The sequence below is a fragment of the Ipomoea nil genome, unplaced genomic scaffold (genome assembly GCF_001879475.1).
Source record: "Ipomoea nil cultivar Tokyo-kokei standard unplaced genomic scaffold, Asagao_1.1 scaffold2036, whole genome shotgun sequence".
Taxonomy (NCBI): Eukaryota; Viridiplantae; Streptophyta; class Magnoliopsida; order Solanales; family Convolvulaceae; genus Ipomoea; species Ipomoea nil.
The window spans coordinates 3,500,450-3,515,736 of record NW_017618464.1 but is presented as its reverse complement, the minus strand read 5'-3'; the positions used below and the strand labels follow the sequence as shown (position 1 = coordinate 3,515,736).

General features: G+C 33.1%; 1 protein-coding gene and 1 long non-coding RNA gene across 3 annotated transcripts; both read left to right on the top strand.

The window, feature by feature from the left end:
- The first annotated feature begins 503 nt into the window (after window positions 1–503).
- Window positions 504–14,266, top strand: LOC109148241. The gene is made up of 3 exons (XR_002048774.1): window positions 504–637; window positions 12,594–12,603; window positions 14,257–14,266. It is a non-coding gene; the product is annotated as an uncharacterized LOC109148241 (long non-coding RNA).
- Window positions 8,038–11,010, top strand: LOC109148240 (30S ribosomal protein S6 alpha, chloroplastic-like). 2 transcript variants are annotated; one of them, XR_002048773.1, is made up of 3 exons: window positions 8,038–8,550; window positions 10,499–10,879; window positions 10,915–11,010. XR_002048773.1 is itself a non-coding variant. In XM_019296115.1 (2 exons), the coding sequence occupies exons 1-2, from the start codon at window positions 8,155–8,157 to the stop codon at window positions 10,736–10,738; spliced, it is 636 nt and encodes a 211-aa protein (XP_019151660.1). In that variant the 5' UTR covers window positions 8,038–8,154; the 3' UTR covers window positions 10,739–10,999. The 2 variants fall into 2 exon arrangements, 1 of the variants encoding a protein (XP_019151660.1); XM_019296115.1 differs by having other exon boundaries at window positions 10,499–10,999.
- Window positions 14,267–15,287: the final 1,021 nt, after the last annotated feature.

Below are 15,287 nucleotides of genomic sequence, written 5' to 3'. Positions count from 1 at the left end.
CAAATAGAACAAAAGTGTTCAAAAAAAAAAAGGATCCATTATTCATATAGGACAAAAGAGTTCAAATATAAACATGCACGCAGGCATGAAGTAAAAAGGATGTCCATAAGGGAAAGAGAGTAAAGAATAGGAGTATCACTCCTGATCTCCATAATCAGCTAGTTCATCGCCTAGCAAGTCATCATTCCCTAAGATGAGGGCATTTGCTTCAGGCAAAGATGATTGCCCAGAATCTTTCTTCTTTTGTCTTTCTTCCTGCTGGAGCATCTTTTGGTAAGCCTCAACCAGATGCTTAGGAGTCATGCATGTCCTAGACCAATGTCTTTTGCAACCACATTTATATCATGGCTGCGACTGATCGGAGTTATGTTGTGACTTGCTTAGTCTATTTCTTTGAGTTTGCTTGTTCTGAGGACGGGAGTCACTACAACTAGCTCCCCCTCTGCCACCTCACTTTGGTCCCCTGCCACGACCTTTCTCCCTTCCCCGGCTTCGACCCCGCCGATTGTTGCTCTGCTGGGCAACAGTGTGTGCTTCAAGCACAGGTGCAGCGCCAGTTGGACACACAATGTGATTATGCATCAATAACTGGCTATGCTTTTCAGCCACCAGTAAAGCTGTAATGAGCTCTGGATGCGTATCATACTTTGTATTCCTGTACTGCTTCTGGAGCACAAGGTCATTTGGATGGAACGTGGATAGAGTTTTTTCAATCAGATCCTCGTCCGTAATTGTTTGCTTACAGAGCTTCAATTGTGACACAATTTTGTGTAGGGCGGAGTTGTATTCAGTCACAGACTTAAAGTCTTGAAATCGGAGGTTAAGCCAATCATGTTGGGCCTGGGGGTGGACCAATGACGTCTGTTGGTCAAAGCGTTCCTTAAGAGACTTCCAGAGGACATAGGGGTCTTTTTCTGTTAAGTATTCATTCTTGAGATCGTGGTTAAGATGGTGGCGGGGGAAAATGAGCGCTTTTGCCTTCTGGGCTGCAGTGCTTGTAGATGTCTCTTTAATGGTGTCCAGCAGTTCTGTAGATTGGAGATATATCTCAACATCAAGCGCCCAAGTGAGGAAATTGCTTCCATCGAGGGCGAGTTCAGCGAATTCTCTTTTTGCGAGAGCAGCCATTTCTACCGAAAATATTTAAATGAGGACCATGGAAATAGAATGTGAGACCTATTTAAATAAATTAAGGCCCAAAGGAATATATCACAAGAAATGGTCCAACAAAATAGAACTTGAATGAGTATAAGAAAATAGCCCATTAAAAATGGTCCATATAAATGATGGTGATCCAAAATAAAACAATGGCCCAAAAAGAATATCAATAGTAGTAGATTGATAAAGGAAAATTATGCTATGCGCACGTGCGCACCTTGCATGACCTTGCAAGGTGCGCACGTCTCTAAAACAACATCGTTTTCAGGGAAAACGACGCTGTCCTAACTAAAAAAAAAAAAAAAAAATTGTTCAAAAGGCCGTTAACGGCGTTAACAGCGTATTCGTTATGAAATTATGAATGTACAGTTATGACATTATGAATGTACAGTTATAGAATTATGAATGTACAGTTATGGAATTATGAACTTACAATTATGAACATAGAGCTTCGAAAATTATGAATGTACAGTATGAAATTATGAATGTACAGTTATGGAATTATGAATGTACAATTATGGAATTATGAATGTGCAGTTATGGAATTATGAATGTACAGTTATGGAACTATGAATGTACAGTTATGAAATTATGAACACAGAACTCTGACATTATGAACTTACAATTATGAACATAGAGCTTCGAAAATTATGAATTTACAGTTATTGAATTATGAATGTACAGTTACGGAATTATGAATGTACAGTTATGGAATTATGAATGTACAGTATTATGAACACAGAGCTGTGAATATATGCTCCGATAACGAAGCGGTCTAAAATTTAAAAAAAAAAAAAAAAAAAAGGAAGATAACGGTGCCACTGACGACACCGTTACCGTGCCCATGATGCACGCTGGGCACGAGTCCACAGCATAACGATTGATTGATAAAGGGGAAAAAGCCTAAGTCAAAGCCATCCTAAGAAATAACACTTTTGGCGTTAATTTATTTAGGAATAAAAGCTTATTAAAACGCTGCTAGCGTTTATTAGGCTGAAAATGAGGCATTTATTTTATGCCAACTGTTTCGATTAAACCGAAGGGGAAAACGAAGAGGCCTCCAACCGTCGATCGCCATCACCGCAGCCACCATCTTCGCGAGCTACCGACAGTCGCCACTACCGCGTGAGGAAGCCGGCCATCACCGCCTCCTCCTGCCGCTGGTCGTCTTCGCCGCATCAACGGTATCACCTCGCCGCCGTGCACCGATCGTCATCTCCGATCGTAGATCGCACCGCAGAACAGGTAAGGGTTATATATAAAAAAAAATGCATTTTGTTTTGTTTTTTTTTTTAAATAATTTTGGATTCAAAGATTCGAAGGAAAGAAAAACAATGTAAACAATCTTTGTATTTCGAAAAAAAAAAAAACAAAAAAACAAAAAAAAAAGGTTGTTTCGAACTAGCCGTAAAAGAAAGTTCACTTCAGTTTTTTTTCAAAACTTAATACATTTTTTTTGAGAAAAAAACTGAGAAAATTTTGTTATTTCCGAAACTTTGTTTTTTGTTTTAAAAAAAATTGTTTTTGGTTTTGAAAAAAAAAACAGTAAACAAAACTGTATTATATATAGACATATTGAAAAAAAGATAATATTATACTGGAAATGCATATATATATATATATATATATATATATATATATATATATATATATATATATATATATATATATATATATATATATATATAAATATAAATCAGATAAGATCACAGTATCAAAATATACTATTTATGCATATATGTGCATTACCTAGTAAAAGTATAATCATATTCCCAAAATTCACATATTCACATATATGAGTTAAAAGGTAAGCATATTTCAAAGTTCATATATTGATAGATGCATAAAACAGATATGTTATTAGATGCATACATAGAGATAAAAACATTTTTGAATTTATCGTCCATATGAAATCCTCACATAGTAATGAATATCATAGTGAGAAATAAGCAGTACATATATTCATTTACAGATAGTGAAGCAAAGCACGGATATGATAGTTTTTAGCAACTATGGGAAAAAGAATACTGTTCACCGAAGAAAATTGGGAGCGTGCAGATAACGTGTTAAAAGATTTGATGCCCGTTAGCCCGTTAGCTTTTAACCGGTGGATTTGTAGGAACAAAAATAAAAGTACACTATGGAAGTAGCTAGAGAGAATATGAAGACCCCAAGAGAAGGAATCAGCCATTGTAATATGAAGAATCAAGCTTTTATAGTACAAAGTGATGTCTGTTACAAATCAATACATAATGACTAATCAATATCACTAAATGGGAATAATGTCCATAAATAATATATTTTGTAACAAATTTATAATAATTGCATAACTTCACTTATAATAATAGATACAATCAAATCAAGTCATTGTTTCATTCCAACACAAATCGGATACAATCAAATCAAGTCATTGTTTCATCCCAACACAAATCAAGTTTATGCAAGATTAAGACAGATAGAATGAAGTGCTAATTCAAAAGTGGCACATTCGATTCCTAAATCTAGTCCTGGCCTTGAATATCAAAGAAGCTGACTATTAATCCGCCTTATTCAATAACCTTGTTGTTTTCCATCCCCTCCCAAAAGTACATTAGCACCATTGGGTTCTACAAACAAATGGAGGGACGCATTATTTTGTAGAAAACGAGCTTTATCACTGGTTAAAAAATTTTCTAAAATGTAAAATTGTATATTCCAGGGGTTATCACAAAATGTAATGGGTATTTTTTTTTTCCCATCAGCCTCCGGTTGCATCACAACCTTGTTTAGAAACCTTCAAAACTCTTCTCACCCATGATCTAATGGGTCAATTTCTACCTCTACATCCCAATCTAAGTGCACATAAGTGGCCCTTTAGTTAGACCAAGGCCACAAAACATGTGGGAACATTTCATATGGTCCTGCCTCATTAGAACAACGACACTCCTCGTTAGCAAGAGTGATGTACCCATCATCTACAACAATGCGACACATTATGGTATTTTCGTTCATTCCTGCTCCATTATATATGATTACCACTGGGATAGTATCCTCTTGTTCGTCAGAGTCAGTTTTTTTTCTTGCTTATTAGAATTATCAATATGTTGTTGGTGCCAATATTTTTTTGTATCTCAGCACTGCACTGTGCTTACTTCTTATTTGGTCATCCATTTCCGATTAGGTCCTAACAATCCCGTGACCTTAGCTCTGATACCAATTGTTCAATCTTATAATGCACTATGCTTACTTCCTTCCTAGTAGCTCTGATACTAATTGTTGGATAGACGCTTTTAGATTGGTGTTTAAAAGTGTTTTAAATTTTATTGATGATAGTCGAAGTGTTAAGACTATTGGAAAGTCAGAATTGGATATTTATTTAGAGGAGCCAAAACTTGAATATGCATACTATTAGGACTCAGTTCTAATAATAAACTAGTATAGTACCCGTGCGATGCACGGATAATAATATATATTCAATAATTACATTATTTATCAAATTTAAATAATGTAATTAAATAAATAAATACTCAAAATATTATATAATATTCTAACAATATCTTATTATAATAAAGTATGTATAGTACTTAATATCAAATTTTGCTTTATAATGACTTAGTGTTGGTTATGTGTATTGTTTAAGGTGTTCAAGATAATATATTTCTTTAGTAAATGCAGCTCATGCGTGTTGCTTCCATGGTGGACCAGCTGGGTCACCTTCCATGGTGGATCATGGTCCAAAACGACATCGTTTTATATCAAATGTCAATTAGTACATCATATTTTATAACATTATCATAGACTATGTTCATAATGTTTGTTCTATACGTCCATAAATCAAACTTTAGTGTCCATAAACATAAAACTAAATATACATTATATGCATTTTCATTCATCTATAGTTTGTTCATAATATTCATTCTGTATGTTCATAAAAATAAAGCTTAATGTTCATAGACAATATACTATGAACGCATCATGTTTAGTAATATTCATTGTGTGCTATACTCATAATATTTGTTATAGATGTCTATAAACATAAACATTAAAGTTCATGAACATTAAACTAAATATACATCATATGTATTTACATTCACTCTATAGTAGGTTCATAATGTAATAGGAACCAGCACACATGGAATCCAATAAGGGTCTATAGTGGGCTCATCACAAGGCCAAAAAGTACATCCTTAAAGCATCATTGGTGGAAAAAATCAAGGAATTCCAATAATAATTCCATTCGATAGAGGAAAGTATTATAGTGGCCCGTTTCAAGTGATGTCACGGATCGAAGACAATGTTTATAAGATTCGAGGTCGAATCATTTTTCAAGAAGGGGAGGATGATGCGGCCCAACATAATGAAGATCCATTAAGATTACAAATTGGGCCAATCACAAGATCCGAGGCCCAAATCAGCTTTATTATTTGTGGTCATCATTTATTTTAAATTGTTTAGAATTAAAGAGAAAACACTAGTTGTATTTAGAAAGGATTCCTTAAATCCTTTTCTAAATAAAACTCTATTTACTTGTTTTCTAGATTAGGTTTAGGACTCTTTTTCCCATTGTATTTAGATTACAATGCTGCCCTATACCTATAAATAGGGCACATCCATATCAGTTTTGAGGAGGCTTTAATTCAATAAAATTCTTAAGTCTTTCTTTACACTTGTGTAAGAAACCTTATGGCTAATTGTGGACTCAATTAGTGGCTAGTCGTGGACTCGACTAGCAAATTGATTCGTGGACTCGAATCAATCTTACTTTCTTCAACCTTAGATTTAGGTTCGTGGACTCGTTCTTGAATCGAAGGAAACTAGATCCGACTCTAGTTGATTGAAGATTGCAATATCAAGGTACTTGAAGCTACATGGGATTCTTCCAAGTCTTTGAGGATTCGAGACAAAGGGTTTCTTGTGAGGTCTAAGGTATTTTGATCCATCTCTATCTTTACTTGTGAGAGCATTCTTGGGATAATATTCCATCTTTATGTGAACCTTGGACTAGATTCATATCATAATGTTAATAAAAACCAAGTTTAATGTATATAAATATTACTATAGACGCATCATGTTTAATAACATTCATCACGTACTATGTCAATAATATTTAGAAAAAATTTCACTTTTAGTCCCTTGGCAATAATACATGAATCACATTTGGTCCGTGACTATTAAAATTTTTTAATTAGGTGCATGGCTATATAATTTGTATCACATTTGGTCTTGTCGTCCAATTTCCCAACTAACTATTGTCGGAAGTGCTGCATTTGCTTCTTCCGGAATGACTACTTATGGAAGGAGCACTGCATGCATTTACTTATTCCGGAAGGAGCACTTCCGACAATAGTTGGCCGAAAAAATACATAGACATGCACCTAATTAGAAAATTTTAATAGTCAAGGACTAAATGCGATTCATGTATAATAGTCAGTGGACTAAATGTGAAATTTATTCTAATATTTATTCTATATGTCTATAAACATAAGTTGTAATGTCCAAAAATCCTAAACTAAATGCACATCATCATATGCATTTCTATTCATTTTATAGTAGGTTCATAATGTTATTTCTATATGTTAATAAAAACAAAGCTTAATGAGTTAATGTATATAAATATTACAATAAAGTAATGACTTTATGTACCTATAGATTTATTTAAAAATTAAAAATAAAATATATCAATATGTATGTCATTCAAAATATCTTAATTAGAGCTGTTTAATGATACATTTTTTATACATAAGTTGTATTTTAACAAAAAGAAAAAAGAGAAAAACATAAACTCAAGTTAAAATTAACATAAAATTACCATATGAAAAAAAAAAAGTGTAATTAATTTTAATTTTAAATGATATTTTTGTTCAAATAATTAATATTACAAAAATGCTCCTAAATTTTGGGGGAAAACCTTTCCAGACACTTCTATTATTATTATTATTATTATTATTATTATTATTATTATTATTATTATTATTATTATTATTATTATTATTATTATTATTATTATTATATATATATATATATATATATAAAAGGCTAATTTCATTAAAATATTAAATACATATATGCTTATATTTTCTATATTTATATATTTTGCCCATTTTCGTATCTTGTATTTTTTTTATGTTTTATTGTTCAACTTTATTTCTTTAGATTTTATCAATTATAATGAGATTAAACTTTAGAGCAATAATAATTAATTTATAATAATTGCGTCACCTCAATTATAATAATGTATACAATCAAATCAAGTCATTGTGCTATTCGAATCAAGGTTGCAAAGTGTTCCTCGCCTAACACCTAGGCACCCGTATTTTTTTTTAATTTAAAAAAAATTAAATTCATTTAAGACTTGGTAATTATAAACTATTTAATACTTTAATAGTTAGTACTAAAATATTATAACATCTAGAATTGTAAATTGTATAAAAATTTAAAGAATCAAAACACAACACAAATTATTAATATTAGAGTACCTGATTTTAATTTTTAATTACATTTGTTGGATTTGTCACCAATTTGAACCATTTTGGGCTATTTTAAAATTATTGATTAATTATTAAATTAACAATTTTGAAATTATGTATTTATTATGATTTATGAAGTTTCTCTTTTCTCAAAAGTTTGAATTCCCAATTCAGAACCCTCACACTTCAATCAAACAGAGTGTTTAGGAGTCAATGACTCAGTAGATATGTTCAAATGCTACTGTATATCTATTTACGGGATCTGTCCATTTTAAACATTTTTTGAAGGGGTCCATTTTGAACATAATTTCACACTGCTGTTACAAATTTTGGTCTCTTTTATCAAATACTCTCTCTATTGAACTAGTGAGCTAACCTCGTACGTGCATTTATGAAGTTTCTCTATGGATGGAAGATGGACGTGTAATATTAGCGGTAAAAAGTTGGATTCGATCTCCTTATCCACACTTTCCTTTCATCATCTCCAGCAAAGCCACGCTTTCGCAGTTGAGCTCGCTCGCTCGCTCTCATTGAAGCTCAGCTCAGCTCAATGACAATGGCTGCTGCTTCTTCTTCTTCATCTATAATCCCAACCCTGTCCTCCTCACCCTCCACCTTATCCCTGCTTCATTCTCCCTCTCCTTCATTCGTCGTCTTCAAGGCCGTCCCCGGCGCCTCAAGGCCACTGCTGCGCCACAAAAAATGGAACAAGCATTCCGAGGTGGTCGTCAAGGCCGAAACATTGGAGTTCTCCGGATCGTTATTTGAAGGCGGGATTGGAGAAGACGACGAGCCGCCATCGATTCCCGGCTGGGGTATTTCCAATATTGAAGATAAAGAGGAGCCCCAGTGTCCTCCGGGGCTGAGGCAGTATGAAACCATGGCGGTTCTGCGCCCTGACCTGTCGGAAGATGAGCGCCTAACTCTCGTCTCCAAATATGAAGAGGTATTCAACTTAATCCTGCCCTTTCTTGCTCAATCCATTTTTTTTCTAGTGTAAATTGTATAATATATATATGCTCAATATATCAAGTGTGTATGTGTCAAAGATTGAAACCTTTGTATATACATGATGACATAACCCAGAGCTCATAATCATAATTTATTCAAAGATTAAAAGGAAAGTTTCAGGTTTTGTTGAAAAAAAAAAAAGAGGGGTGAAAGGGGACCCTTTACCATTTTATGGTAATGTAGGATATTGAAAATTTCAGTACATAAATACATCAAAGAATTCATTTCATTGGGTCATAATGTATGAGATTTATGATCAATACATGAGAGCATAAAAACATGGGGGGTGTGGATCCTTAACCAAACGTCAATGGTTCGATCTTTGGCTTTGAATATGGAACAACCTTAAATCTCAACCTTGTGGTTACCAAATCAACACCTTCACCAACTTGGTTAAGGTTGCCCCTTATTTATTGGACATTTGATAGGGGATTTGAGATTGATACATGAGGGCATATGGCATAAAGCAAGCTAAAAGTATGTAAACATACCTTTATGAAATAATTGGAACAATATACACCAGGAAACTAAATGAACTTTTCCCTATAGAGCTCTCCAATGAGTTGAGGAGACCTAGCACTCTTTGCCTGTCTTATGGGCCTTCCATTCAGTATCACACCTCTTATATTTAGAGTTCAAGTCTACTTTAGAATACCATAACTTTCTGGCCTTAAAAAATATCTCAATATTGCCCAATAAATAATTATAATCGAAATGAATATAATATACAATGAATGACAGCTCACATGAACATTCCAACACATAACACCAATAAGACAGTGTAGTAAGTAAGCATTACAGTTCAGAAATAAGGACAAGGGGCTTATGAATTACGATTAAAGTCTTCATGTTGCTCCATCATTTGTGATTCTCATTGAGAGATAGTGGCTTATGTCTGGGGCTTTCACCGTTTCTTACACTGAGATAAGTGCATTTTTGGAATGTACAGAAGCCAATACAGGTAAAAGCAAGATGTTTGTTTGATAATTTCTGCTAATCTAGCATTCTTTATAGCTTATCATCGTATGACAAGTGTTTTGGCTTTCAAGTCGATCTCAGTTTCTTATTTTTACTTATTCCCTGGCCCCCTATGTGCATAAGACATCAACTGCTGCTTCTGCTTAACGTTTCTAAGCTTGCGTTTAGTATGGCATTACGGAAGCTTGACTCGAAGTAGTTGAAACTATGAGGAAAAAAAAATCAGAACTAATTAAAACAATAAGCAATTTTCTATTTTCATTTTCTTTACTTTTGTTTGCACGGTGATTGCTGAGCATATAATATATCAATCTATGAGCTTAGGCTAGGCTTTTAGTTGAGATGGAGCATATGCTTCTATTGTGATATCTATCTTGGAGTTACGCTTTTGCACCAAATTGAATAATAGAAAGGTAATGATAATACACATTTGCTTGTGATGGGAGCTGAGGTTTAAATATTTTAAGCATCAGAGCTCTGCACTAGAAAGTAGAAACCTTAATAACTTTTAAGGACATTGACATAAATGATGCCACTAAAATAGTTAAATCACTGTTAATACTAAATACTTGAAACTTTGAGCTCTGCATTTGAATTTCTATTTTTCTTTCCTAGAGGGATCTAAAACAGTAAAACCAGCAATTTGTTTAAGCCATACTAACAGCAATAGTGAATTCCTTAATAGTGGTAAGATTGTATCTTGTAAAAAATTTTCAATTTTGACTCGGTGAATCCCTCTTTAGTTTATCCCACGTACTTCTCTGATTGTATCGAGTCCTGGGATCGTTTTAACTAAAACTGCAAGATCCAACATTTGTGAAACCTGGTACTGCAATTGAGGTTTCGACCATGGCTAGCTAACTCTAAGTGCTCTTCTATCTGAGTTTTTTTTATTTTCTTGGCAGTTGCTTGTTGCTGGTGGCGGGATGTATGTGGAGGTGTTTAACCGAGGGGTTATTCCTCTCGCTTACAACATCAAGAAGAAAAACAAAGCCGGAGAGACCAACACCTACATGGATGGGATTTATCTCCTATTCACCTATTTTACCAAGCCGGAGTCCATAGCAGCCCTTGAAGCCACAATGAATACCGACGATGATGTCATCCGTTCATCCAGTTTCAAGTTGAGGAAAAGGAAGTTTTGATTTGCTTGCTTGCTTACATCATCCAGGAAGCTGTTCTTTTAAGATTTAGCCATGTTTTTGAGGTAATTTGGAAATAAGGACAAAAAAAATGCAGGTATATTTGTTTCTACTGACAATCTGACATGTACAATGCAATTTCATGTTATGAAGCTGTGCATAGGATTTTAGTATGAGAATCTGATTAATCCCCAGATTCTGCACTAATCCTTAAACAATTATTCTTCAACTCAAATTTGATCATGAAAAATTTTTCCACTGTCAGTTTGTGCCAATACTTTTTATGCTTGCCCACTTCCCAGATATGCCTATGTAATTGCTCATTCCCCAGATATGCCTACTGCCTATACAATTACTTTTTTTTAAAAAAAATTATAATTACATTACTTTATACCAATGATATCCAATTTCTTTGGACATATTACAACTAACTATAGATACAAACACTCTGACCAAGTTAACAATTATATATACATATTATGCTTTAGAAATTTTGAGTGTATACAAATGCGGGAAAGTTTGCAGCCGTTATTGGATGGTGCATTTTGGGTTAAACCCGTCTTGTGATCCTAGCTAACAAAGGACTATAAAGAAGTGAAGCAGCATAGATTGCCTATAATGATCGGTTCAAACAAAGGGTGTGTGTAGTTCGCACATGGGAATCGGAATTGGAATGAGAATCAAATACTTGTTAATGATAATGTGTTTTGTTAAAAGTATTTTGCATATTTGATAGTATGGTGGAATTGGAATTATTACCAATATTGATGTTTGGTTGTGTATGATCCTATAATGGGAATAAAAGTTTTAAAAATACAGAAAAACAAAAACTCAAGGCAATTGATCTTAATATAATAACATCCAAAGCATCCATATTAACAAAAATCTAAGAGTACTAATCCAAACTTATAAATTAGATTACCAATAAGATGGAATGATGCCATTTTTAATTAGAGAATAAAATTTTTAATTGAATGGATAATCAAATCTCATAGTTGTGTTTTAAAAAGTTGTCAATCAATCACTAATTATAATTTTAATTCGCATTTCTAGTATGTAAACTCATGAACCAAACGCACCCTAAATGCGTATCCAATACTTAATTATAGAAGATATGAATATTCTTATTCTGTCCTTTTGATCATATCTTTAGACAATCTCATACATGGTGGTGGGGTTTGATTGATCCCACTTTGAGAGAAAGGGAAATGAGGAGAATCTTCATAATCCACACCCAACAAGAAGATCTTATCCAGGGCAATAGGGCATTTAATTTTCAGGAGTGCCTATAATGAAAAAAAAATAAAATAAAAATTGAAAAAAGGTTAAAATGTTTGATGACATGATCTACAGAGGGGAAGAAAAGTCAGACTTAGAAAAGATTAAGGTGGATTTGCATAACTAGGTTTAGATATTTCTTAACAATGATTTGTCAGTCCACCTTAATATAATCTCAGTGGCCAGTGGCCACTGCGTCATTTCCGAACCCAAAATCCCATTTTTTGTTTTGGAAAAATTAAGGAGAAATATTTTGAATAAAATATTAGGGTAAATGGTCGTCATAGCCAATAATTCGAAAACTTAATTAGTATGATTTGGGTGGCCTTGTATAATATTATGTTAGGTCATTTGGTAGACTAGTAACATGTCGTAGAGTAGGCTCTCATGTTGCATCACGCTTGGTGCACATAGTTAATTGTTGGTTGGCAGTCTGAAAAATGAGAATCAGAATTAGAGGTGGTCAAATCTCAGATCTGAACTGGTCTCATACTGGGTTCGAATCGGGTCTGAGCTTAAGTTAGCACTGATCAGGACTGACTCTTTCAAGTTTTTTTTTTTTATTGTGACGCTCAACTAGAAGGTAAATAGTTGATCAGGTGGCTTAACTTTGATCCATTAGTCTCAACTAGTTAGTTAACAAGGTTGAAGTCCTGAACTATTCTTCCGTGAATTTGCTTGGTCAAAGTATTTATGAGATCCCTATACCATAGTGTTTTGTTCAATTTAGTCTTTGTACTCAAACATTTACTATTTGAGATTGAGTGACATTCATCTTAAATTATAGTCATTCCGTATTAAAATTAGGGATGACAACGGGACGGGGCCCGGCAGGGAATTAAAAATAGTCCCCATCCCCGCCCCCGCGGGGAATTAGGCGAAGACGAGGATTCCCCGTCCCCAGTTGACTCCTTGTCAAAATTTTAAATTATTGTAATTTTTAATTTTAAAAATTAAACTTTTAACTTTAAAAAATTAATATATATATATATATATATATATATATATATATATATATATATATATATATATATATATATTTATTTATTTATTTATTTATTTATATTTATATTTATATTTATATTTATTATTACTATTATTATTTTTAATTTTTAATTAAAATAATTAATCGGGGACGGGGCGGGGTGGGGTATCCCCATCCCCATTTCCGTCCCCGCCGGGGAATTTCAAAAATTTCCCGTCCCCATTTTCAATTCCCGAAATTTTTCCCCATCCATGTTCCCATCCCCAACGGAGACAGGAATCCCCAATGGTAACGATACATATTACCATCCCTAATTAAAATCATTATATTATACTCCTACACCATACAATACGATTTATATTCACTGTCTATATGAATTGTTAAATAAAAAGTATTATATTAAATGTGTTTTTTGTTTCCAAACAATATAATAATTCGGAAAAGTTGAAGAGAGACTGTTGTGCGACAAACATAAGGCATATAATGTCTGTTGGATGGGCCATCGATCAGTACTAAATTGCTATTACTTTACTCATCGGATATGTTTATCTCTCAATTTATAAATTAAAGACCACTTGAGCTGAGTGTGATAATATCCTGGAAATCATCTTCTTTAATTTGTGGATGACAGGCAGAATAAATTCTGTACTTCATACATTATATTATGCACAATAAACAATCCCACCTCTTGCTAACCGTTAATCGTGCCAACATTTCAAAACTTTTAATTATAATTAGTCCAAACTAAAAATCTTATTAATATTTTTTTTTAATGTCGAGTTTAGTTATAGATTTGAACTAATGTATGTTGGCTGATATGATTCAAACTTCTCTCGCTTGAGTTAATGTTTTTTTGCTAATTTAACCAACAATTTAAATGGGAAAATGACGCTTTTCTCGTTTTCTAAGTATTTGGGTATAGTGAACTTAATTTCTCAATTATAGATATTTTGAGTTTTGATCCTCCAGTTATAAGCGTAGTGGCTTTTTCCCCCTCTTCAAAATGGAGTCACTAGAGATTGCTAATTTCAATCTCAAAATCTAATTTCTTGGGACTAATTAAACTTGTAAATTCACCTTATTAGTTGTCTATTTCCTCCAATAGATGGATTACAGTGACAAAATCCCTAATTTTTTTTCAAAATCTATAACTTTAACAAAATAACTTGAATGCATATGTTTTTCCTCGATGTGGAGAGAAGGGAAAGATGGGAAATTGAATATATGAAGGATGAAAAAACTAAGGTAAATTTACAAGTTTAGCCTTGAAAAATTAAGTTTTTAGGTTGTAATTAGTTGCCACTAGCAATTTTGTTTTTATGGAGAGAAAAAGCCACAAAACTAATAATTGGGGGACTAAAAATAATCGTAGGATTTGTGAGCAGTCTCTTGTTTTAGGAAGCAAAGCGGTGGAGGACATAAAGTGCTACTAGTGGAGGACAAAAAGTGTCATCCTTATAATGGTAGGATTTAATATAATATACTATATTGTTATAATTGGAGGACAAAAAGTGTCATTTTTTCGAAAATATAAATATTTTTTTATACTATTAGAAAAAGGAAAATATACATGATGAAGTTTTTCTATTGAAAGAGTTGATAGTTACATACATGCATAGAAGGTTTTTTTTTTTTTTTTTTTTAAAGGTGATATAGCAAGTATTGTTAACAGTCTTAGCAACAACTGTTCTGAAATTGCTTTTTATTTTTTATTTTTCTTTAATATTTGTGTATAAATGATAATAGTAAAAGTAAGATAAAGTCACACTAAAATTCAAAGATGGTAGGAAAAAATATATTACTTTAGTAAGTGTTAGGAAGATAATTGTTAAGATTAGGCTATGCTTAATAAAATAATGGAGTGTAATTAAGTTAAGGCTGTGGGGGTTGGAGCTGTAGTGGGAAGCTATGAGCTTGTCCCATCACTGCAACAACTAATCATGAAATGGTTGATCAGATCAGATCACTTTTTTGATCTCAAAAAGCACTCTCATTTCTAGCAGTCTCTACACTAATTGAAAAGAGTTTTATGGTAGTTAGTTAATGGCCAAATAAAGGACCTGCAAATTAAAGGCAAGTAGATGTTATGAATTATATTGACTGAAGGTGAGTTAGGCTTTCATCTATGACAAGAAATAAAGTCTAAAAGTGTCTCAAGACATAGCTTGGTTGGTTAAGTAATTCAAAGAGAGTTAATAATTCTGTTTTGTTGAGAATTGCAAGGTGTCAAAAGGTATAGCTTATCCTCTCAGCACTTGTCAGCAGTGTTGCAAAAATCGCGTCTAGGCG